This window comes from Suncus etruscus, assembly GCF_024139225.1.
Source record: "Suncus etruscus isolate mSunEtr1 chromosome X unlocalized genomic scaffold, mSunEtr1.pri.cur SUPER_X_unloc_8, whole genome shotgun sequence".
Taxonomy (NCBI): domain Eukaryota; kingdom Metazoa; phylum Chordata; class Mammalia; order Eulipotyphla; family Soricidae; genus Suncus; species Suncus etruscus.
This window is the reverse complement of record NW_026060328.1, coordinates 201,932-226,359: the sequence shown is the minus strand read 5'-3', so window position 1 is coordinate 226,359 and position 24,428 is coordinate 201,932. Positions and strand designations below refer to the sequence as shown.

Here is a 24,428-nt window from a genome sequence, read left to right as displayed (position 1 = left end):
CATGCTAAAAAGGCTGGAGGTCAGATGTCAGGGGTTGCAGATCAGATGTCAGGGGCTGCAGGTCAGAGGTCAGGGGTAATGGGTCAGAGGTCCGGGAACCCAGAAAGTCCCAGCCACTCACTGAAGCTGGGGGCGGCTGTGAACTGGAAGGTGACCTTCGGGCTCTTGAGTCGCTGCTGGCCCCAGTAAGCCACGGCCAGCAGTTCCACGGTGTACTCGCAGCCCGCCTGCAGTTGCTCCAGGCTCACGGTGTGCAGGCCCATGGGCAGACATGCGTGCCTGTCAGCATGCGCACAGAGACACATGTGACGTGTACGCACACAATGACACACAGACTCATAAGCAAGCACACAGGCAAATAAATATACAGACAGACACGCCACAGACAGAGATATACTTTCATTTTTCGGGCCCCATCCAGTGGTGTTACTTCTGGCTATGTGCTCAGAAATCGCTCCTGGCTTGGGAATCATGTGGGACCTCGGGGATCAAACTCAGGTCCATCGTGGGGCAGCCGAATGCAAGGCAAACTTTGCCCGACTGCCTGCCCCATCCATGACACACAAAGACACACGTGCCAGTGTGGGGTCAAAGCAGTGACGACAAGGCAGAGGCCCATTCACTAGGGAGGGAGGGCGGAAGGGGCCCATCTCTGTCGTGAGATCGTGGCATGTTATTTCTGGAGGAAGGCCTTTGTGCTTAGGGCTTACTCCTGGCTCAGCGTGCAGGGCTGACCCCTAGCTCTTAGTTCAAGGTTGACTCCTGACTTTGTGCTCACCCTGTCTGTGGTCTTCCTTCGCTTCTTCCTGCTGGGCACCGGGGACCTGGCGCTGTCAGCCGCCCAGCTCCAGAAGACCTTGTAATGGTGCACCGGTGTGTCCGGCTCTTCGGGGCTGTCCCAGCCCACGGTGGCTGTCAGGCTGCCGTCACTGTGCACCATGGAGTTGAGCAGCCACAGGTTGGTGGGGTCTGGGGGTGCCCCCAGGTCTGAAAACACAAGAACCTTGTGGTGTGTGGTCCATTTTTTGTTTTGTTTTGGTTTGGTTTGGTTTAGTTTTTGGGTCCCACCTGGCAGCACTCAAGGATTACCCCTGGTTCTACACTCAGAAATTGCTCCTGGCAGACTCGCGGGACCCTATGGGATGCCGGGATTCGAGCCACCGTCCTTCTGCATGCAAGGCAAACGCCTTACCTCCATGCTATCTTTCCAGCCTCTTCCCTAGGGGCCATTATGTCCTTCCAGACACTTTGAAATGGGGACACATCGGAGTACTTTACAGAACCCGGACACTGGGGGTATGTGAGAAGCTGGGAGATGCCCCCCTCAAATGCAGGACCGGCAGAAGAGTGGGCACAAGACCCCTAGCCTGTGACCATAACATTAGCAGGCACATCTGTGTCCAGATGCCATGACACCGGGGTCACTCTGTGGCCTTTATATTAGTTGGATTTGGATCCGCTTAAGAGACAAGTGCAGGGGCCACAGAGAAAGCATGGAGGTAAGGCGTTTGCCTTGCATGCAGAAGGTTGGTGGTTGGAATCCAGGCATCCCATTGGGTCTCCCCTTTGAGCCTGCCGGGAGCAATTTCTGAGCGCAGAGCCAGGAGGGACCCCTGAGCGCTGCCAGGTGGGACCCCAAAACCAAAAATACAAAACACAAAAAGCTGCGGGAAAGTGGCCCACATTGTGGCCACTCTTCCACGGATGGCTTTGGGGATGGACAGAGGGACAGGACAGGATGGGACAGGAGCCTATGCAGACTTATTTTGGTGCCAGAATTTGTCCCAAACGCCCCCCCCCAAAAGCACAAGGTCTTGCCCCCAGAGAACACCCACCTCTTTCTTTCTTCCCTTTCTCTTTTTCCTTTCTCTTTTTTCTTTCTTTCTTTCTTCCTTTCTTCCTTTCTTTCTTTCTTCTTTCTTTCTTTCTTTCTTTCTTTCTTTTTTCCTCCTTTCTCTTTTCCTCTTTCGTTCGTTCTTTCTTTCTTTCTTCCTTCCTTTCACTTCCTTCCATTCTTCCCCTTTCTCTCTTTCTCTCTTCCTTCCTTCTCTCTTCTTTCATTCTTTCTCTCCTTTTCTCTTTCTTTCTTCCTCTCTCTTTTATCTTCCTTCCTTCCATCCTTCCTCTTTCTTTTTCTCTCTTCTTTCTTTTTTCTTCCTTTTCTTTCTCTCTTTCTCCTCTCTTCCTTCCTTCCTTTCTCTTTCCCTTCCTTCCATCCTTTCTTTCTTTCTTCTTTCATTTTCTTTTTCCTTTCTTTCTTCCTCCTCCTTTCCTTCTTTCTTTCCTTTCTTTTTCCTCTTTCTTTCTTTCTAATTTCTCCCTCCTTTCTTCCTCCTTTCTGTCTTTCTTTTCTCTTCCTCCTTTCTCTCTTTTCCTTTCTTTCTTTCTTTCTTTCTTTCTTTTGTTCTTTCTTTCTTTCTTTCTTTCTTTCTTTTTTTCTTTCTTTCTTTCGTTCTTTTTCTTTCTTCCTTCCTCTTTCCCTTTCTTCTATCCTTCCTTTCTTTCTCTTTCTCCCTTCTTTCTCTCTTTCTTCTTTCATTCTTTCTCTCCTTTTTCTCTTTCTTCCTCTCTCTTTTATCTTCCTTCCTTCAATCCATCCTTCCTCTTTTTTCTTTCTACTCTCTTTCTTTCTCCTCTTTCTTCCTTCCTTCCTTTCTCTTTCCCTTCCTTCCATCCTTCCTCCCTTTTTCTTTCATTTTCTCTTTTTCCTCTTTCTTTCTTCCTCCTTTCTTTCTTTTCCTTTCTTTCTTTCTTTCTTTCTTTCTTTTCCTCTTTCTTTCTTCCTCCTTTCTTCTTTTTCATTTTTCTTTCTTCCTTCTTTCTTTTTCCTCTTCCTTCCTTCTCTTTCTTTCTTTTTTCTTTCTCTTTCTTGTTTCCTTCTTTCTTTATTTCTTTCTTTTTCTTTCCTTCCTTCTTCCTTTCCTTCTTTCTTTCCTTCTTTCTTTCTCTCTTTCATTCTTTCTTTCTCTCTCCCTTCCTTCCATCCTTCCTCTTTCTCTTTTTCCTTTCTTTCTTCCTCTTTTTCTTCCTTCTTTTCTTTCTTTCTCTCTCCCTTCCTTCCATCCTTCCACTTTCTTTCTCTTTCTTCTCTCTCTTTTCCTCTTTCTTTCTTTTTCCTCTCTTCCTTTGTTCTTTCCTTCCTTCCTTCCTTTCTTTCTTCCTCTCTCCCTTCCTCCTTCCCTTTTTCTTCTTTCTTTCTTTCTTTCTTTCTTTCTCTCTCTTTCTTTCTCTCTCTCTTTCTTTCTCTCTCTTTCTTTCTTTCTTTCTCTCTTTCTTTCTTTCTTTCTTTCTTTCTTTCTTTCTTTCTTTCTTTCTTTCTTTCTTTCTTTCTTTCTTTCTTTCTTTCTTTCTTTCTTTCTTTCTTTCTTTCTTTCTTTCTTCTCTCTTTATTTTTTGCTTTATGAGACAACCCCAGTGACCCAGCCTCAGGGGTTCCTCTCGCCATGCGTTCAGAAATCACTCCTGGCTTTGGGGGACCATTTGGGATGCCTTGCAAGTGGCTGACCCAAGATAGACCCGGGTTCAAGCCTCAGCATCCCATATGGTCCCCTGAGCCTGCCAGGAGAGATTTCTGAGCGCACAGCCAAGAAAAAACCCTGAGCATCACCAGGTGTGACCCCCAAAAAGTAAAGTAAAATGAAATAAAATAAAAAAGGAGACTACAGGTGTGGCAGGCCCCCGTTGCTATTTTCTTTTTTTTGTTTGTTTGTTTGTTTTTTGTTTGTTTTTTTTTTGGTTTTGGGGCCACACCTGGCGGTGCTCAGGGGTTACTCCTGGCTCTCTGCTCAGAAATAGCTCCTGGCAGGCACGGGGGACCATATGGGACACTGGGATTTGAACCAACCACCTTTGGTCCTGGATCGGCTGCTTGCAAGACAAACACCGCTGTGCTATCTCTCTGGGCCCCACCTTGCTATTTTCAAACTGTATGTTATATGGTTTGTTTCTGTCTGCTACTATGTGCCAATGACATTTCCCTTGCATTTTTGAAGCCCCAAATTCAGGTCCGAGGCTGCCTCGTGCGTAACCCCAGAAGTATGCAGCAGTGACAGAGCGTCTGCCAGTTCCCTCTTTAGACAGAACACACACATTTCGGGCAGTGGAAAGCAAACACTGGTTCCCAGGAGGCGGGAGTGGCAGTGTGAGGTGGGGAAGGGCATGGCCGACCCAGGTTCAAACCCCAGCTTCTCACAGGATTCCCCCAAAAGCAGAGCCGTGGAGATCCCCAAGTGCAGACCCAGGAGTAGGCCCTGAGTACTGCTGGGTTTTGTCCCCTCCAAATAAAATTTCACAGTGGCTCTCTCTAAACAGCTGGTTTCACATTTATTTTTATGATGTATTTCATTATATATTTTGGCATTTGGGGACACACTGAATGGTGTTCTGGGTTTCCTCCTGGCTCAGAAATCACTCCTGATCCAAGCTCTTTCTTTCTTTCTTCTTTCTCTTTCTCTCTCCTTCCTTCCTTCCTTTCTTTCTCTCTCTTCCTTTCTCTTCCTATCTTCCTTCCTTTTTATCTCCACTTTCTTTCTATCACACCCTTCTCTGTGACCACAGAAGTCGCCACAGGTTGTGGGAACATGGACACCAAGAACTCGAGGGGCAAAGTTCTTCCAGAGGGGAAATCCTTGAAGTCTCACAACAGAGGGGTGGTGGGAGGAATGAACTACTGAACCTCTTAGAACCTTCTAGACTGACAAAACTACTAAACCCTCATCCTTCACCCCACTTTGGGGATCAAATCCAGTGATACTGAGGGGTTTCTCCTGACTCAGTGCTCTGGGGACCAACCCTAGGTGCTAATTTAAAAAATGACCACAACCGGTCTCCATTTTATGCAAACTCCTTCGCCTGTCTGTGTCTCTGTCTCTGTCTCTGTGGTGCATGCACAACCCAAATCCTCAAATCCCCAAACACTTGAGACGGGACAGCTGAGGACTCGGTTCTCACCTCGCAGAAGCTCTGGCATTGCTGCTTCCTCAAGTCCCAGGCGTCCTTGCAGGGTTCAAGACACTGTGGAGAGAACAGAAAGGACAGGGTGAATGACAGGTCGGGACAGGCCTGGAGCAGGAAGGGCCAGGAGAGACACCCCAAGAACAGGCCTCAGGACAGACGCCTCTCCCCAGCTTTATTGACAAAGGCCACAAAATTTGGCGCTGCAAGATATGAGGCGCCACTGTGGAGTGTAGACAGGAGGGGTCAGTGCCGCAGAGACGCCCCACTCTCAGGTCTACATCCCAGATAAGAAGCCACTGCACTGCTTTCTGTCAATTCATTCTTTTTATTCTATTTTATTTTGGTCTTTTGAGGGCACACTGGGCAGCGCTCAGGGGTTACACCTGGCTCTGCACTCTGACATCAGTCCTGTCAGGCTCGGGGGATTATATGGGATGCCGGGAATCGAACCCAGGTCTATCCCAGTTGGTCTTGTGCAATGCAAACTGCCTACCTGCTGTGCTATCTCTCCGGCCCCAGAATGCCTTCATTCTTTTCTTTCTTAACTTTTCTTTCTTCTTTCTTTCTTTTTCTTTCTTTCTTTCTTTCTTTCTTTCTTTCTTTCTTTCTTTCTTTCTTTCTTTCTTTCTTTCTTTCTTTCTTTTCTTTCTTTCTCTTTCTTCCTTCCTTCTCTCTACCTTTCTTCGTTCTTCCTTTCTCTTTCTTTCCTTCTTTCTTTTTCTATCTTTTATCTTCCTTTATTTTTTTTCTTTCATTCTTTTCTTTCTATTTCTATCTTTCTTCCTTTCTTTTAGTTTCTTTTTCATTTATCTCTCTTTGGCATTGTTATTTGTTTCTTTGTTTGGGTACCACACCTGGCGGTGCCCAGTCATCCCTATTCTTTCTTTCTTTCTTTCTTTCTTTCTTTCTTTCTTTCTTTCTTTCTTTCTTTCTTTCTTTCTTTCTTTCTTTCTTTCTTTCTTTCTTTCTTTCTTTCTTTCTTTCTCTTTCTTCCTTCCTTCTCTCTACCTTTCTTCGTTCTTCCTTTCTCTTTCTTTCCTTCTTTCTTTTTCTATCTTTTCTCTTCCTTTATTTTCTTTCTTTCATTCTTTTCTTTCTATTTCTATCTTTCTTCCTTTCTTTTAGTTTCTTTTTCATTTATCTCTCTTTGGCATTGTTATTTGTTTCTTTGTTTGGGTACCACACCTGGCGGTGCCCAGTCATCCCTAAGTGGAACAAGGGATCAAATCCGGGTCAGCTGCCTGCAAGACAACTAACTACCTTATGCACTTCACAACCTCTCTGACCCCTAAAGGTTTCTTCTCTTTCCACAAGTTTTCTAGAAAACCCAAAAGCCCCAGAACTTAAAGAAAAGAAAAAGCAAGAACCATTTTTCTTGTGGCAAACCCTTTTTGGGGCCCTGAGAGTGGAATTTAGTGAAACTGGGGGATGGAGAAAAGAACTAAGGCTGCGGCCATCCGTAGCTGTCTGCCCCCCACTCTGATGCCTCCGTGTTTCCCCCTCTGTCTGCAGGCATAAAACCCATGACGACAGAAGGACACACAAGGAACTTTCTAGAACTTTGGGGACTGGCGTGAAGGTGATCTGTAATGTAGCATTTTGGGGGGGCACCCCCTGTATTTTGCAAGGAAGCCAAGAGGACCCCTTAGAGAAAGGCAACAAGTTCTCACAGACCAGCCTCTCTGTTTTCCTAAAGCATGACTGATTTTCTTAAACCTATATGAGAGAATTTGTCCCTTTTTTCCTGTTTCTTTTTTGGGCCACACCCGGTGGCACTCAGGGGTTACTCTTGGCTCTGCACTCAGAAATTTCTCCTGGATGCTGGGAATTGAACTGGGAGTCCTGGGTTGACTGTGCAAGGCAAATGCACTACCACTGTGCTATCTCTCTGGCCCCAATTTTTTTTCTTCTTTTTTTCCCTTTGGTTTTTGGGTCACACCCAGCACCTCTCAGGGGTTCCTCCTGGCTCTACACTCAGAAATCGCTCCTGACAGGCTTAGGGGACCCTATGGGATGCCGGGATTCGAACCACCGACCTTCTGCATGCAAGGCAAACGCCCTACCTGTATGCTTGCTATCTCTCCAGCCCCAACCAAGAGCAATTTTTGAGCGCAGAGCCAGGAGAAACCTCTGAGCCACGCCGGGTGTGACCCCAAAACCAAAATAAATAAAAAAAATAAAATATAAAGAAACAGTCTCTTAACATTCCCCCATGGGAACTCGCTGACAGTTCTAAATTCAGAATTTCCAAGTTAAAAACGTGTGGTTTGTTAAAAAAAAAAAGAATAAAATTTAAATAAATAAAAATAAAGTCACAATGAAAATAGAAAAATAAAAATAAAGAAATAAAGAAATAAAAAAATAGAAAAATAAAAATAAATAAATAAAAAATAATAGAAAAATAACAATGACAAAAAGCACCCCGCTGTTGCTTATTCATGCAAGGAAAAATTTCTATACCCAGAATAAAGACTTACAGATATCCCAGGGGTCACACCAATGCTGCCACTCAGAGGTGGGGGGAAATTAAAATACAAGGGGGACATTCTGGGCCCCTTTGCATATGACTTTTTCTGGAAGTGAAAAACTTAGGGTTTGAGCAATCTGGGATAAAGGCTCAAGTCTACACCACATGCAGTACCGAGGCCACACTTGGTCCAATTTCTCTACTTCTCCAGGGGAGGAGGCAGCGCCTGAGAGAAGGTGGGACAAAGAAATTTCGGGGTGACAGAGCAGCTGAATTCAGGCTCTCAGGGGAGGCTCTTTCCCAAAGGAGCTCTCCCCTCTTGTTGCGGGGTGCTTACAGGCTTAGGAGATAAAACCCGAGAAGGGGCTTTGGAAGCCGCAGTCTCCCCTGCACACCTCACCCATGACAGAGATGACTAAATGAGAAAATATTCAGGCCACCGGGAATGCGCCAGACGGGCCAGATTCCAGGTGATTGATGTCATCTAGGCCGATAAGGCTTAAGTCAGAGGCCAGAGAAGGGGCAAAATGAGTGCTGATGATTTGTGGGGTTCCCATCTGGACAGCTGGGCAGGAAAATCTCATTCCCTGCACCCCCCAGGTTCACGGCTGTGTGGCCGGGGGAAGCAGCTAGAAAAAAGACATGGATCATATTAGGCAAGATCAGCCTATGACAGATCAAAACTCTTGGAGACTGGGCTGGAGTGGTGGTGCAAACAGTAGGGCGTCTGCCTTGCACGCACTAACCTAGAGTGATCCCCCAGTATCTCATAGGGTCCCCCAAGCAAGGAGTGATTTTTGAGCACAGAGCTAGGAGTAACCCCTGAGCATCATCGGGTGTGGCCCCAAAGCAAACACAAACAAAAATAAATAAAACAAAAATCTTGGGGACAGCCTGAGCTGGTGGGGCTGTGGTGAGAAAAAAATTTGGAAACGCAGAATTAAGCTACCCAGAAATCCCATTCTTGGGGATCGATCCCCAAGACAGAAAGACATTCATTGCAGCCCTCAGAGCAACAGCCAAGACTTGGAATCCATAGCTGTAAGAAATGATGCCATCGGGCTGGAGAGATAGCATGGAGGTAAGGCATTTGCCTTGCATGCAGAAGGTCGGTGGTTTGAATCCCAGCATCCCATAGGGTCCCCGAGCCTGCCAGGAGCGATTTCTGAGCATAGAGCCAGGAGGAACCCCTGAGCCCTGCTGGGTGTGACCCAACCCCCTCTTCCCCCCAAAAAAAGAAATGATGCCATTGTACAATTTGCTGCAACATGGATGGAACTAGAAGATATTGTGTGAAAAGACATAAGGCCGAAGAAAGAATAAATGCAGTATCTTGCTTCTACGTGTTGTTCAGAATAACTGCATGAAGAAATGCAATGGTCTAAGTTGGGGGGGTCTTCTAGGACACTCTTGGTCCCAGAGTTCTGGATGAAGAAAAGGAAAGAAATTTGAGTTTAGGGGCCGGAGCGATAGAACAGCAGTACGGTGTTTGCCTTGTACATGGCTGACCTGGGTTTGATCCCCGGCATTCCATAGGATCCCCACCCCAAGCATAGCACAGAGCCAGTAGTCAGGCCTGACTGTGCCAGGTATAGCCCAAACACATAAAAAAAACCAAAACAAACAAACAAACAATAAACAAAACAAACAAACAAAAACCCAAATAATGCATTGACCAAATTTGCAGAGAACACAGAGGCCACTCCTGTTCAAAAACAAAGGCCCAAGGGGTGTTGCACTGAATTATTTCCTTCCCCCTTTGCAAATGCAATTGTGGATTCGGTGTCTGTGTGTACAGAAGTGTCCAGAATGGGGCCAGCTCCATTGGGCATCAGGGGGCTTCTGCCCTGCGCTGTTTGGCCAACAGGAGGTGGAAAGTTGGGGCGAGCACCCAACATGAATCCAGGGGGCCCAGATATTCAGCTTAGCAGACGTCTGAGAATTTCTGGGTACAATGCTGACGGCTGGGGAAACCGCAGAAGACAGCGAGAGATGACAGAAATGTCAGCGTGTCCTTTTGGGGGTGTGTGAAGGTAGGAACGGGGCCCCGGAAGGTAGGTGGGCAGACAAGTGGGCATGCATGGGGCATTCTCCACCGACCCCCCTCTTTCTTCTCTGCGCCCTGCTTTCCTCCCCTTTCTTCCCAGGCCTCCTAGGACCTCATTTGGACTTTTTCCGCTTGGCCCACTGCCTCTTTCTTTTCCATTTCCTTGAAGAAGAAAGTCAAAAAAAATCTTTTTTTTTCTGTCCCTCTTTTGTTCCAGTCTCTTAGGCCAGTGCCAAGAAAGGCTCCCAGGGCATAGACCTCCTTGCCAAAATTGCCAGGTGGCAGGGTAAGCCGGGTCTTTCTTGTGTGTGGCCGGAAGTAGGCCAGGTTTGGGGATGCATAGAACACAGGACAGAAGTGTTTTTGCACAAACAGTGTCTGTTTGGGCAGCAAGAATAGAGGCAACCAAAAAGGCAAGTCATGATTTCGGATTATTGCTGGGTGCCAAGAAACATGTTGGGGGCCCACTGGTGAGTGAAAAAAAGAGGGGAAGCTAAAAGGAGGGAAAGGGAATAGTCTGGTACCCCTTCAGAAACTGTTGTGCAAACCACAGTGTCTAAAATAAAAATAAGGAGGCGCTGGAGCGGTGGCACAGCGGTAGGGTGTTTGCCTTGTACGCAGCTGACCTAGGACTGACTTGGTTCTATCCCCAGGCATCCCATATGGTCCCTTGAGTCAGGAGTGTTTCTGAGCGCAGAGCCAGGAGGAACCCCTGAGCGTAACTAGGTGTGGCCCAAAATCCAAAGAAAAGAAAAGAAAAAATGGAATAGAAAGACAGACAAAGACAGAGAAGAAAATATGTCTGCCTTGGGGCCGGAGAGATAGCATTGAGGTAAGGCATTTGTCTTGCAAGCAGAAGGTCCGTGGTTCGAATCCTGGCATCCCATAGGGTCCCTCCGAGCCTGCCAGGAGCGATTTCTGAGCATAGAGCCAGGAGGAACCCCTGAGCACTGCCGGTTGGGACCCAAAAACCAAAAATAAAAAATAAAAATCCTATAGCATTAAAACTCTACAAAAACCAACTTTGGGTTCAAGGCAGGTGTCGTTTCCCAAGCTGGGAACACTACAGGCCTCGAAGCTCAGTGGAATTCGCTCAGTGGAGTTTTCTGTGTTCTCCGTCTGGCACAAACTGTTTTTGGGAAAAGTGTGTGTGTCTGTGTGTGTGTTGCTCATGGCCTCTCTCCAGCCCCCACTGGAGAGAAACGGTCACAGTGCTTCGTGTCCTGCCAGAATAATGAAAAGTTTTGGCTACCACCCAGTGGAAATGCAGCAGTGACAGCCAGCAGAAGAACAACAATGTCACGCCTAGGCCCGCCACTGTGTCAGCTCGCAAATCAGCTCCCTGTCAGAAGTCCGGTGTGTGTGTGGGGTGGGGGGGCTCTGGGCTCCCAGCCATAAGGCTGGCAAGGAAGGAGGGCCTCTGCTTCTCCCGGCTGCTCCCTGCTGCTTCCTCAAATAAACAGGTCTTAGGAGCTGCCCTGAATATGTTTAGAAACAAACACACAGCAGGCAGGGTGGTGCTTGCCTTGCACATGGTCCCAGGAATGGTCCCCTAGGGCCAGGCTAGGAGTGAGCCCTGAATACAGATTCGGGAGTAAGTCTTGAGCACAGAATCAAGAGTGAAGGCTGAGCACAGAGCCTGGAGTAATGAAAATGGAGCCAGGAGTGAGCCCTGAGCCAGGAGTAAACACAGAGATGCAGAGAGGGAGAGAGAGACACAGAGACAAGAGAGTTCCTACATTGCAGAGACACAGAGAGACAGAGATGCAGAGAGAGAGAGGGAGAGAGAGACACAGAGACTGAGAGTTCCTAAAGTTGCAGAGACACAGAGAGACAGAGAAACACAGAGAGACAGAGATGGAGAGAGAGACAGAGATGGAGCATTCCTAAAGTTACACAGACACAGAAACACAGAGATGCAGAGAGAGGGAGGGAGAGAGACACAGAGACAGAGATGCAGAGACAAAGAGAGAGAGACACAGAGACAGAGAGTTCCTAAATTGCAGAGACACAGAGAGACAGATGCAGAGAGAGAGGGAGAGACACAGAGACTGAGAGTTCCTAAAGTTGCAGAGACACAGAGAGACAGAGAAACACAGAGAGACAGAGATGGAGAGAGAGACAAAGATGGAGAGTTCCTAAAGTTGCAGAGACACAGAAACACAGAGATGCAGAGAGAGGGAGGGAGAGAGACACAGAGACAGAGATGCAGAGACAGGGAGAGAGACACAGAGAGTTCCTAAATTGCAGAGACACAGAGAGAGATGCAGAGAGAGAGGGAGAGAGAGACACAGAGACTGAGAGTTCCTAAAGTTGTAGAGAGGCAGAGATGCAGAGAGAGGGAGACACAGAGACAGAGAGTTCCTAAATTGCAAAGACATAGAGAGACAGAGATGCAGAGAGAGAGACACAGAGACAACTGTAGAGACACAACACAGACAGTTGCAGAGACAGTCACAGAGAAGGTCACAGAGACACAGCAGAGAGGGCCGCAAAGACAGCCAGAGACACACAACGAAGAGATGGGCGCAGAGACACAAAAATGGCTGCAGAGACACAGCAGAGATGGTCGCAGAGACAGCCACAGAGACCTAAGAGACAGTACAGAGATACAAGGGACACAGCACAGATGGGTGCAGAGACACAGAGACAGCTGCAGAGACAGCCAGAGACATAAAAGACAGTAGAGAGATACAAGGGACACAGCACAGATGGGTGCAGAAACACAGAGATGGCTGCAGAGACACAACAGAGACAGTTACAGAGACAGCTAGAGACATAAGAGACAGTACAGAGATACAAGGGACACAGCACAGATAGACGGCTACAGAGACATAACAGACACAGTTACAGAGACAGCCGCAGAGACACAGTATAGATGGGTGCAGAGACAGAGACAGCTGCAGAAACACAACAAAGACAGCTGAAGAGACAGTTACAAAGACGGCCACAGACACACAGCAGAGACGGTCATAGAGACAGCCCCAGAGACACAGCAGTCACAGACACACCAGCTGAGACGGCCCCAGAGACACAGCAGAGATGGTCACAGAGACAGCATCAGAGACACAGCAGACAGTCACAGAGACACCAGCAGAGATGACCCCAGAGACAGTCGCAGAGACACAGCAAAGACAGCTGCAAAAAATGATCACAAAGATGGCCCCAGAGACACAGCAGAGATGGACGCAGAGATTCAACACAGGCGGTCGCGGACAAGGCAGGTCCCAATTTGTAGTCTCCAGGTGGTGGGGGGATAAGTGGCAAAGACCCCATTGATGCAAGGCAGGAAACTGTCCCTCCAGCCTGCAACTAATGACTCAGGGCTGGATTGTTGTGTATGTAAATATTTTGGGGGATTACTATGTTACTCACCCTAAACTGATTGGTGATTGTTTGCAGCATATATGGTGTAAAACTCCAACAGTCATGGATTTCTTCTTCCCGCCGAGATCAGGAAGCTTGTAGTTGTGGGTGAAGGGGATGGGTTGCACATGTGAAATACTAAAAATTAAAATGTCAAGGACTAGGAAGAGTGAAGGAAGGATAAGGAAGACTAATTTGGGGAAGATAAAGTTAGGAAAAAGGAAACTATATACAAAATATGCAGAACAGACAGACACTAAACAAGACATACACACACAGACTTCACAAAAAATATGGCCATAACACTCACTCATACTAAAAAATATTTGTTGGAAAGGATCCAAAATAGAGCAAAAGAAAAGAGAATTCAGCGGAATCAACTAAAAGCTCCTTAAAATGTAATAGCCGGCAATTGTTTACATAAATCATTTCAAATTCACAAAAAAAATTTTTTTTTATGGTTTTGCCTAGCAGATCTGAAAGAGAATTTCATGCGTAATACAAACATGGACAACTCTACTATATGTGTATATCAGTATATATAAAAAGTTATTGTATAATAGTAACTTTATGATAATCAATCATAGGCAAGAAGCACTGTGAAGAAAGTCCACCTAAAATTATCATTATGTAAGCGTCTTAAAACCTAAATTGAGGGAAATAATGCAATGATGTTAAAATAAAAAGAGTGAAAGTCGTTAAATGAGTATACCTAGAAAGAAAAACAACATTAATATGATGAGAAATTTCTCTTTCAGGTGAACCTTGACTAAATTAATTTGTAAAATTTCATGATTAACTGAGACCTAGAGCAATAATGAAATTAAGACATAAATCCATCCTACAAGGAAACACATTGGGGATTCATGATTTTCAATCTATATTCATTGATCATGCCTGTGGAAAGAATCCTAGAGCATTAATAGCAACTGATAAGGAAGTAAAATGATTATCTGGTGTTCATTGTAGATCTCTAAGAAGTATAAAACAGGATGTATGCTGCTATGGATTTCACCAATGTATTAGGGACTTTTTTGATCTTCTTGTCATCAAAATTGATCCAGTGTTGTTTTGCAGCAATTTTTACAGTATGAAGTACAGTGTCCATAGTGAACTTTACCATAATGGTTTGACACCAATGATAAGTTGTATTTCTTAATCTTGCTTTTATTCTCTGAAGTGAATTCCTCTAAATTGAGGTGTTCTAAAGGAAAATCTACATAAGTATGCAATTTTTTTATTTGTTTGCCATCAAAAGCAAAACGTTTCAAGTGTATTATTAGTACTGGTGGCAGTTTCCATAAATACGTTTTCTTTGAAAAATCCCTTCTATTTTTGCAACTGTTGCACAGAACTTTGTTGTCATTTCTTAATTTTTCTTCTTTAAAAAATTCAGAGAGGCATTCCTGTAATGTACATTTATCTGTAGATGTAACAGCCAAAGACAAATGAACAAATGTCTCATAAACCTCAGACTTTTGGTGGCAAGTGAGACACTGGAGTATAGATTTGAATTGTCCTTGAAAGAGATCATAAATAATAGATTTATGATCCTTTTGGTGTTCTGGACTAAATTGTTCATAATTTTCATTTCCCATGAGATGTGTAGTTTTGTCTGTCATTAGATTTACAGTAAGCAAGTCCTGATGTAATCCCTCTATTAGGAACATCAGTAGTTCGTGAGGATCCTGCTGATTGTGTCCAGCAAACTGGTCATTAAGTAAACCAATTGTTACTTTGAAGTTTTCAGGGTTAATATATCTATGAAATCCATTTCCCATGGTTTTGATGAGCCGACCAAATTCTTCGGCTAATTTACCTTCATGCCCCATCGGATTTTTCTTGTTAATATCCTTTTTATAATGATCTTTATAAAAATACTGAGTTAAGTCTGAAATATTATACAAGCATAGCAATATTGAGTTCATGTAGCAAGAGTTTCCTATATTTTGGAGTCCAGTTAAGACAGGTTCCTGTCTTTCCTTTTGCATCTCGGAGTGTAAGGATTTATCACTACCATCAGTCTCACTCATTATATGGTGTGTGACAGCTAAATCGTTCCCTGCCCCAGAGACCTTAGTAATATTACTGCTGTTAGTGTCTGAAGTATTCTGTTTTTTTCTCTGAAGGGGAGTTTGTAGTCTGAACCTGATCATTTGTGTTAGCCCGATTTCTAACAAGACGTAATGGAACCCAAAATTTCTTGGGAGGGTCATCATTTATAGAAACATAGGCATAACCCCTTCCTCTTAGGAGAAGATAGCCAGCTATCCATTTTTCATCCTCCTTGATCCATATAGGTTTATGGGTTGTTTCTTGTCTCTGAATATCCTCTTTAAAATGTCTTTCCGCTGCAGTGTAGCTTTCCCCTTGGGGTAAGTTAAAGTAATTTAGTGTGATAAGAGTCAAAGATAGCAAATCCGTTGGTGGTAAACCTCTTTTTCTATTTTTTTGCAATTGAGTTTTTAAGGTTCTGTGAGTCCTTTCTACAATGGTCTGTCCCCTGCAATTGTAAGGAATTCCTCTGAGATGTCTTATCTGCCATTCCTTACAAAAAAATTCAAAAGTTTTGCTAACATAGACTGGCCCATTATCAGTTTTTATAGAATATGGAATACCCATCACAGAGAAACATTGTAAAAGAAAACTACAAGCAGCCTTAGATATTTGAGAAGACATGGGAATTGCCCACATAAACCGAGAATAAGTGTCCACCACAACATGAAGATAAGGTTTCCTTGGAAATAAATCTGTTTGAGTTATATCCATTTGCCAAAGTTCGTTAGACTGTAAGCCTCTTGGGTTTGCTCCTGCTATGTGAGTCTTTTTTGTTAACGGTGCACATACGTTGCAGTTTTCTACGATTTCTCTAGCTTGCCTCCATGGAATTTGGTAATTCACATGTAAACGGCGAGCATTTGTGTGTAGGGCTGAATGTGCCTCTGCAGGTGATTTAAATATAGGCATTGCTAGCAAGTCAGCAGTTTTATTTCCTTGAGCCATAGGTCCTGGAAGACCTGAGTGGGCTCTAATATGTGTGATGAAGATGGGCTCAGTTCGTTTTTGAAGAAGCTGCTGTAATTGTTTAAGTAAGTCCTGTATGATCGGGTTATTAGCATTAAGGGATGCAGTGGCTATCACATGACATAAATTTACCACATACAAAGAATCAGAAACTATATTCATGGCTTCAGATACATTTTCTAATAGGTAAATTAACGTTGCTAATTCAACTTTCTGTGCAGATTTATATTTGGTATCTATGGTCATATTAATGTTGTCTCCAGTTATTCCTCCTTTTCCATTTTGGGATCCATCAATGTAAAAAACCTTGGCATTGGGGATAGGGGAATCCCGAACAATTGAAGAAATAACAAACTGAGTTTTCTTTAAAAAGTCCCAAATTTTTCCTGCTGGATAATGGGAGGATATTTCTCCTGTGAAATCTGAGAGGGCCCTTTGTAGAGATTCATTAATTGGCAATATTGACTCAATTTCCTTTTTTGGTACTGGCAAAACTATTATATCTGGGTCAAAACCTAGTAAAGATATAGATCTGAGTCTTGCCTTGATAATAATCTCTGAAATCAGTTGCAAGTAGGGGACAACTGAGCGAGGTTGTTTGTTATGTAAATACACCCATTCCAAAGGTCCTGACTGTTGCACCAAGGCCCCTGTGGGGGTTTCTATAGTAGGGAAGATTAACAGTAATACCTTTTCTGCTGGGATGAATCTTGAGAGAAACGATTTTTGTAATCTGCTCAAGAAGATGTCCAATTCATTTTTGGCAGCTGTTGTTAAATATCTCGGGCTATCTAAAGCAGGATCACCCTCCAACGTGTTAAACAGATTAGATAACTCTGCATTTGGGATTCCTAGTGCAGGGCGGAGCCAATTTATGTCACCTAAAAGTCTCTGAAAATCATTAAGCGTTCTGAGGTTTTCTTTTTTGATAGAAAATTTTTGTGGACGTATAGACGTCCGGTCCAAAATAAAACCCAAATATTGATACGGTGGCATTATCTGTATTTTTTCTAAAGCTATTTTCAGTCCTGATGTTTGTAAACAGTCAGTAACATAAGAGTATAATTCCTGTAAATCTGTTTCATTGTTCATTGTGAGCAAGATATCATCTGTATAATGAAATATCATGGCTTGAGGAAATTTTTCACGAGCAGGGCTCAAAACCTTATCTACAAAAAACTGACACATGGTTGGGGAATTCAGCATGCCTCTGGGGAGAACAGTCCATTGGAAACGTCTGCAGGGATGGGTATTATTGAGAGAAGGAACTGAGAATGCAAAACGGTTTTTATCATCTGGGTGGATAGGAATATGGTAGAAGCAGTCTTTCAGATCAATTATAATTAGTGGCCATTCCTTTGGAATAACTACAGGTGATGGTAAACCAGTCTGCAATTTGCCCATAGGTATCATGGATAAATTTATAGCTCTAAGATCCATCAAAAGTCTCCATTTACCGGATTTCTTTTTTATAGTGAATATAGATGAATTCCATTGAGAAAAAGATGGTTCAATATGTCCTAAACTTAGCTGTTCCTCCACTAATTCTGTGAGCACCTTTAATTTATCAGTTTTAAGGGGCCACTGACCTGTCCAAATTGGTTCGTCAGATTTCTATTTTATTTTTTATTGGTGCTGGTGTTTTTATGGTAGTGGCCCTACTAAAAATTTTGGGGTTTTAAATCAAAAGAAAGTTTGGGCTCTTCTGGAGCTAATGAGATGTGGAATTCTGCTTTCCACTCTTTGTGTAGGTCACGGCCCCACAGGGATGGTGAAAATGGGCCCACGTGAGGTCTGATTATTGCTTTTTGATTTTCTGGGCCGTAAAATAGTATAGTCCTCGTACTCAACAGACAGGAACTCAAGCCTCCTATTCCTTCTAGGGAATACGGGATTTCCTGAAGAGGCCAATTCTCTGACCATTCTTTATCAGAAATTATGGTAACCTGAGCACCCGTATCTATCATTCCATCAAAGGGTTTGCCTTCCAAGTGAAGTTTGATCATTGGGTGTTCATCTTTACATTTAGTAACCAGAGCCACGATTGGGTTTTGAGCAGCATCCGGATCTGTGCTTCCAAAACCTCCAATTCTAGTCTTATCTGAAGTCCCAAATTTGACATAAGGCACTATTACTATCTGGGCAATCGCTTCTCCTTTTTTAAAGGTCCATGTAACTGGTACAGTAATAACTACAATGATTTCTCCCATGGAATCTGAGTCAATGACACCAGTGATTACTGATATACCCTTTATGTTGAGGGAACTTCTGCCAAGAATCAAACCCATACTATCTGGGGGTGGCGGGCCTACAATGCCAGTTTCTAACATGTAAGGGCATGCTCCTGGGTAAATTGTAATGTCCTCTGGGCATAATATGTCTAATCCGGCACTCCCTGAAGTAGAGTGGATTAATTCCCTTATCGTGATGAATTTTCTTGGGCTGGGCTTGGAAGGATTATTGTCTGTGAACTTTGCCCCTGATTTGGAAGGGCCTGGGGGGAGGCCCTGTGGGCGTTTCCCTGCATCTTGTATGTGTGTTCTTGGGGAGCTGAATTTATAAGGAGACGACAATTTCTTTTGATATGTCCCTGTTTTCCACAATGGTAGCAGGCGATTTGCCTCCTGGGGACTGTGTTGAAACCTCTACTTAGGTTATTATTAATGAGGTTTCTGGATCTGCAATCTTTCGCCCAGTGGCGACCCCTTTAGCATTTTGGGCAAAGACCTGGTTTCTGGAAAGTGTTCTGTCCCCGAGGGGAGTAAGGCATTGTTCCCTTGGTAACTGGGAATGTTTGTACTGAGTCTAAGTGGGGTGGGGGTTGCGGTTCCACATAGATATTCCGGCAGGCATAAAGGTAATCATTCAGATCTGACTTTTCATTTAATGTATTCAATACTAATCTACAGGCTGAATTTGCATTATGATAGGCCAAAGATTTTACTAGGAAGTTTCTAATCTCCTCATCTTCCACCTGTAACTTCAGAGCATCTTTAATCTTACCTACAAACTCTGCAAATGACTCATAAGGGCCTTGGGTAATTTTTAAAAAGTTTCCTCTACCAATGCTGTTAGAATCAATTTTTTCCCATGATGACAATGCAATCTCCCTGATTAAATTTAAAATTTCCTTAGGTAAAGCTGCTTGTGTCTGAATATTTGCAAATTGATTTTCTGCCATCAATAATTCATACGATAGAGTAACACCTGCCACTTGCTTTTTCATACCATCCGGACTATATAATTTAGCTTTTACGCCTTCTGAATAGTACATTTCCCATTCAGTTCGCTGTTTAGATGACAGGCATATTTCAGCGATTCTTTTAAAATCATACAAAGTCCAAGATGAGTTATGACTCCAAAGTCTTAATAACTCCACACTGTATGGCGATTTTGGCCCATGTTCTTTACATGCTCTTTTAAACCGATCTAATTCTTCCATCTGATAGGGTACATAGTTAGAAACATTTACCCCGTCTATAGGGGATAAGGCCTGATTAGCAAAATTACTCTGAATAGAGCTCTGAGATCGAGCATGTGGTTCATCATTTAAATCTGCTCTGCTCTGCGATTCAATTTTGTGACTAGAAGGAGGCATCCCTCGTGGAGTTAGCACTGGAGGTAGATCATTATCTGAGTCACTACTGTCAAGCAATTCACTAGAATCAGGCTTAACATTCTGAGTTGTTTTTCTTCCAGCAAAAATTTCTATATTGTTGATGGTGGGGCTGGATTCGTCAGCCTGCACCTTGGTCTGAGTTTTTGTCAGATAAATTTCCTTATTATCTATACTGGTTTTAGCCTCACCATTTCTACACTTTCTATTTTCTAAGTAGAAATAACAGCAAATAACTATGCTCATAATAATAACGTTAGTCAACACAGAAATTCCACAAACTATGATGGCTAGAGACACTACACTTTTCATTTGAAATATAGACCACAACCATCCAACTGCAGTGATTGTCCTTAGATCAAAACCAATTAGTTTTAAACAAAATGGAATGATCCACTTGTATACTAGAGCACCAATGCGTAAGAATAAGGGTGGTAAAATCCACATGACTAACCACAGAAACCATTTGATGGTCAGCATAGGAAATTTCCAATGAAGTATTTCACTTACAGTTCTGAGGGTCCAGGGTTCAGGTCCCTGTTCGGGCGCCATTATGTAGCAGGTCAGCCCCTGAAGAGGTTGACTGATGGTGGGATGGAGAATGAGGCCCTTTTCTTCCAGCGTGGAGCACGCGTCTGCCACCCTGTCTAGCCCACGGTTCTGAGGTGAAACGGCGGGTAAACAGCTCGCAGACAATCAGGCTCGTGGAAATATTTGCTTTATTCAGATGGACAAAACTGAAGTCCAAAGACTCAGATTCAGTTCCAGCCAGCAAAAAGCCCTCGCCTTCCACAGACCCTTGCTCTTATACTCCAGAGTCAGGTCCCACCCAATGGTGGGATCAGATACCAACCAATGGTGGAAGCAGAATCAGGTCCTACCCTAGGGTGGGGGCAGAATGCCAGGTCACACCCTAGGGTAGGGCACAGATTAGGGTGAGCAACGTAGTAATCCCCCAAAATATTTACATACACAACAGTGTCACAATGTAACACCAGAGAAAAGATCCATGGACAAGACCCACAGTCTCTGGATCCTAGTTAAACTGTGCTATCTGAATTTCTGGTTTTCCATCCACATACACAATGCTATTGTTGACCGTTTCTACAATGGCTACCCCAAGATTGCACCGATCCCAAAGGAAATACAGAAGCCCAACCAACTTATGATGTAATGATGTAACGCTTGGGGATGCCCCAACACATGGATGACTGTACTGGCCTTCCTTCTTCATTCAGCTTGATGTTATCTCCTGTACAAGGCTTCAACCCGCTTTTCCAGACCCATCAAGTGTCTTCTGCCGGTCTTTTTGGAGTTCCAGACCCCTCATATTTACAGATTGGTATTGAACTCTGTAGAAATTACATCTGTTGTTTTTCCTATAACTGTAATCCTTTGAAGTTATATTTGGTACTACACTTCTTTTGACTATCGTAATTAATGTTTTTCTATTTTAGTTTTTAATATTAGGAATCGATGTTGTATTACATTAATGTTTTGCTTTCTTGACTTTAGGTTTGTGTTAGATATTATTGTCTATAATTTCCCAAATGATATTTTTGTCTGTTCTCAGGGTTTTTTGCGTGGGTGCATCATAGGCAAAATACTAGGTTTATAGAAGGTTCCATCCATTTTGGATGGGCCCTCAAGTTGTTTATTTACACAGGGAGGGTCTCTGCCTTAAACATTTTGTTTTGGTTTGTGACTTAAGCTCCCATCTATAAATAGTCAACATCAATTTCAGACATCTTATGGACTTCAGACCGGATTAAGAACTTGGACTAAGTTCAGATACCTATTGATCATCATTGCAGTGGCTCCCCACTGTGCAGAGGGTGTATGTGCCTTTTCTTCCGAAATAAAGGCCTAGTTCAATGCCCTCAAAGATGGGCTTTCTGGTCTACCTGAACTTGAATGAAAATGGAACTGGAGAGATAGCATGGAGGTGAGGCATTGGCCTTTCATGCAGAAGGTCATTGGTTCAAATGCCGGTATCTGCCAGGTGCGATTTCTGAACGTGGAGTCAGGAGTAACTCCTGAGCACTGCCAGGTGTGACCCAAAAACGACCACCACCACCAACAACAACAACAACAAATAAAAGGTGCTTCTTCTTGCCTGCTACACAACCTTTCTGGTGTCTCTTCGAAAGATCTATGTACGTCTTAGATTTATCTTCTCAGGAGCTTGTAGTTGATTCCTTGATACATGTTTCTGGTTTTAGACACCCTGTGCTTAGGTTAGAAGTTTTTCTTTACATTTTCCTGTGATGCGCTTATGCAAACAGCCGCTCTTTTATTATTGACTAATTTTTCTTTTAATAATTGTAGACAATACTGTTTGTTTACTAAAAACAAAAGGGGGAACTGTTGTGTATGTAAACATTTTGGGGGATTACTATGTTACTCACCCTAAACTGATTGGTGATTGTGCCCTACCCTAGGGTGTGACCTGGCATTCTGCCCCCACCCTAGGGTAGGACCTGATTCTGCTTTCACCATTGGTTGGTATATGATCCCACCATTGGGTGGGACCTGACTCTGGAGTATAAAAACAGGAGTCTGTGGAAGGCGAGAGCTTTTTGCTGGCTGGAACTGAATCTGAGTCTTTGGACTTCAGTTTTGTCCATCTGAATAAAGCAAATATTTCCACGAGCCTGATTGTCTGCGAGCTGTTTACCCGCCATTTCACCTCAGAACCGTGGGCTAGACAGGGTAGCAGACGCGTCCTCCGAGCTGGAAGAAAAGGGCCTCATTCTCCATCCCTCCATCAGTCAACCTCTTCAGGGGCTGTCCTGCTACATGGATTTTTATGCAAATGCGCCCCAGGTGGCTCTGAGGCTCCCTGAAGACTGGAAAGAAAAGCAGGAGTGGTGTCCTGGGGGGGCTGGGGAGGCAGACAAGTTTGGGCCTCTGCCACACTGGAGTAGAGACAGGCCAGGGCTACCCTGAGAGAAAATGCTGAGCCAGGATAGAGTGTGCAGTGCTCAAAGCTCAGGGCAGACTCTACGTTTGGGGTCCAAAAACTTCCACCACAAGATTAAAGCAAATCAAGCAAATGCAGGAAACTTTCACCACAAGGCTGAAGAGCATCCAACAGGTTCTGGAAACTTCCACGCAAGATTTCCACCCATCAGGCAGAGATCCCAGCAGGAGGACGGACTATTTATCTCAACTGCAGCTGTAATAGCTAGTGGCTTGTCTGTGAGACCCCCCCCAAGTCTTTATTGACAAGAGAAGGGCCGTCCCCTTGGGTGGGGGACAGGGGGACCCATTCAGAGGTACTTTTAGCAAAAAAAAATGTAAAACAGTTACTTCGAGGGGATTTGACTAAGTTGCCTCTTGGAGCTAAGGAGCACTGTTTCCAGAGTGCTAGAAAAGGCCAGAGATTGAGGCCGGTGAGATAGCATGGAGGTAAAGCATTTGCCTTGCATGCAGAAGGACGATGGTTCAAATGCCGGCATTCCATAGTGTCTCCCGTGCCTGCCAGGGGCGATTTCTGAGGGTAGAGCCAGGAGGAACCCCTGAACGCTGCCGGGTGTGGCCCAAAAATCAATCAATCAATAAAATCCATGGGGTCGGAGAGATAGCACAGAGGTAAGGCGTTTGCCTTGCATGCAGAAGGACGATGGTTCGAATACTGGCATCCCATAGTGTCTCCCGTGCCTGCCAGGGGTGATTTCTGAGGGTAGAGCCAGGAGGAACCCCTGAACGCTGCCGGGTGTGGCCCAAAAATCAATCAATCAATAAAAATCCATGGGGTCGGAGAGATAGCACAGAGGTAAGCCGTTTGCCTTGCATGCAGAAGGTCGGTGGTTCGAATCCTGGCATCCCATAGTGTCTCCCGTGCCTGCTATGGGTGATTTCTGAGCGTAGAGCCAGGAGGGACCCCTGAGTGGGCCACCAGGGTGTAGACAGAAAGTTCTAGAAGGAAGCGAGACCTGAGCTTCGACACCACGCACGATGCTCGGCCACGTGTGGGTCTCTGAGATGGAATTGCTCTTTCGCGGGCTTCTGCCTCCTCCATCACACTGCGAATGGACCCAACAATGGCTCGAGGTGGGCCCAAGCTCTACCCATTAGGAGACACTGCCCTGGATGGAAATATAACAAGCAGCCTGCAGAGCCAGCCAGCAAGTGACAGTGCGCAGAGCCGAAACATTCTGGAATGCGAGTTCCACAGAAAATACGTGGCCAGAGGCAGTTCCACGTCTGCATGTGTGGGCACCCAGGGGTGATCCCCCAACACAAGGTCTAGCAGGACTGTCCCACTCAGGTTAGGAGGGCACGGGTTCGAGAAAGCCTGCAGGGTCTGTCGCACATGCGTGGGACAGAGTGTCTCTACCAGGAGGGCATGCGGCTTGGGCACAGTCCGCTCTGCACCCCAAGTCTCTGCTGAGACTCTCTGCTGCATTTAATTCGGCCTCTGCACCCCAAGACCCTGCACAGCCAAGAACAGAGCTGACACGTCTCACAGGCACGGAGGGAGCAAGAAAGTGCTCTCTTCGTGGGGAGAGAGATAAAAAGTCGGGGTGTAACAAGGCTGTGGAGTGCTTGAAAGGGAAGGGGGCACCAATGGAGACTCCTGGCAGTGGTGCCAGCAGGAGTTTTGGAGAGTATCTTTGCGTACCCCACATTTATGCATCAAAATGTTGATCAGTCCTTCCTTGTTTTATAAGGGGGAGAGGTGAACTGGATTGGGGCGCCCACTTCTGTCTCCCAGGAGATCACTCATCTAAGGGGGTCCCACTGGTGGGCCCCAGATGGCACACACGGACACAGAAACACACACAGACACGGGGATAAACACATATAGACTTACAGTCTAACACAGACACACAGAAACACACAGATAATAAGCAAATTTTAAAAATTAAACAGAAAAGGGGGCCGGAGAGAAAGAGCATGGAGGGAAGGCATTTGCCTTGCATGCAGAAGGACGGTGGTTCGAATAC

At 44.7% G+C, this 24,428-nt stretch overlaps 1 protein-coding gene across 1 annotated transcript in view; it reads right to left on the bottom strand.

Annotated features, from left to right (window-relative positions):
* LOC126000663 (anosmin-1-like) overlaps positions 1-23,500 on the bottom strand; it is a 38,542-nt gene extending 15,042 nt beyond the window's left edge. Inside the window, 5 exon segments of the mRNA XM_049767837.1 lie at positions 122-253; positions 772-987; positions 11,911-12,061; positions 12,482-12,608; positions 23,415-23,500. Of these exon segments, the coding sequence (XP_049623794.1) occupies positions 122-253; positions 772-987; positions 11,911-12,061; positions 12,482-12,608; positions 23,415-23,500 (712 nt within the window).
* Between the last annotated feature and the right edge of the window lie 928 nt (positions 23,501-24,428).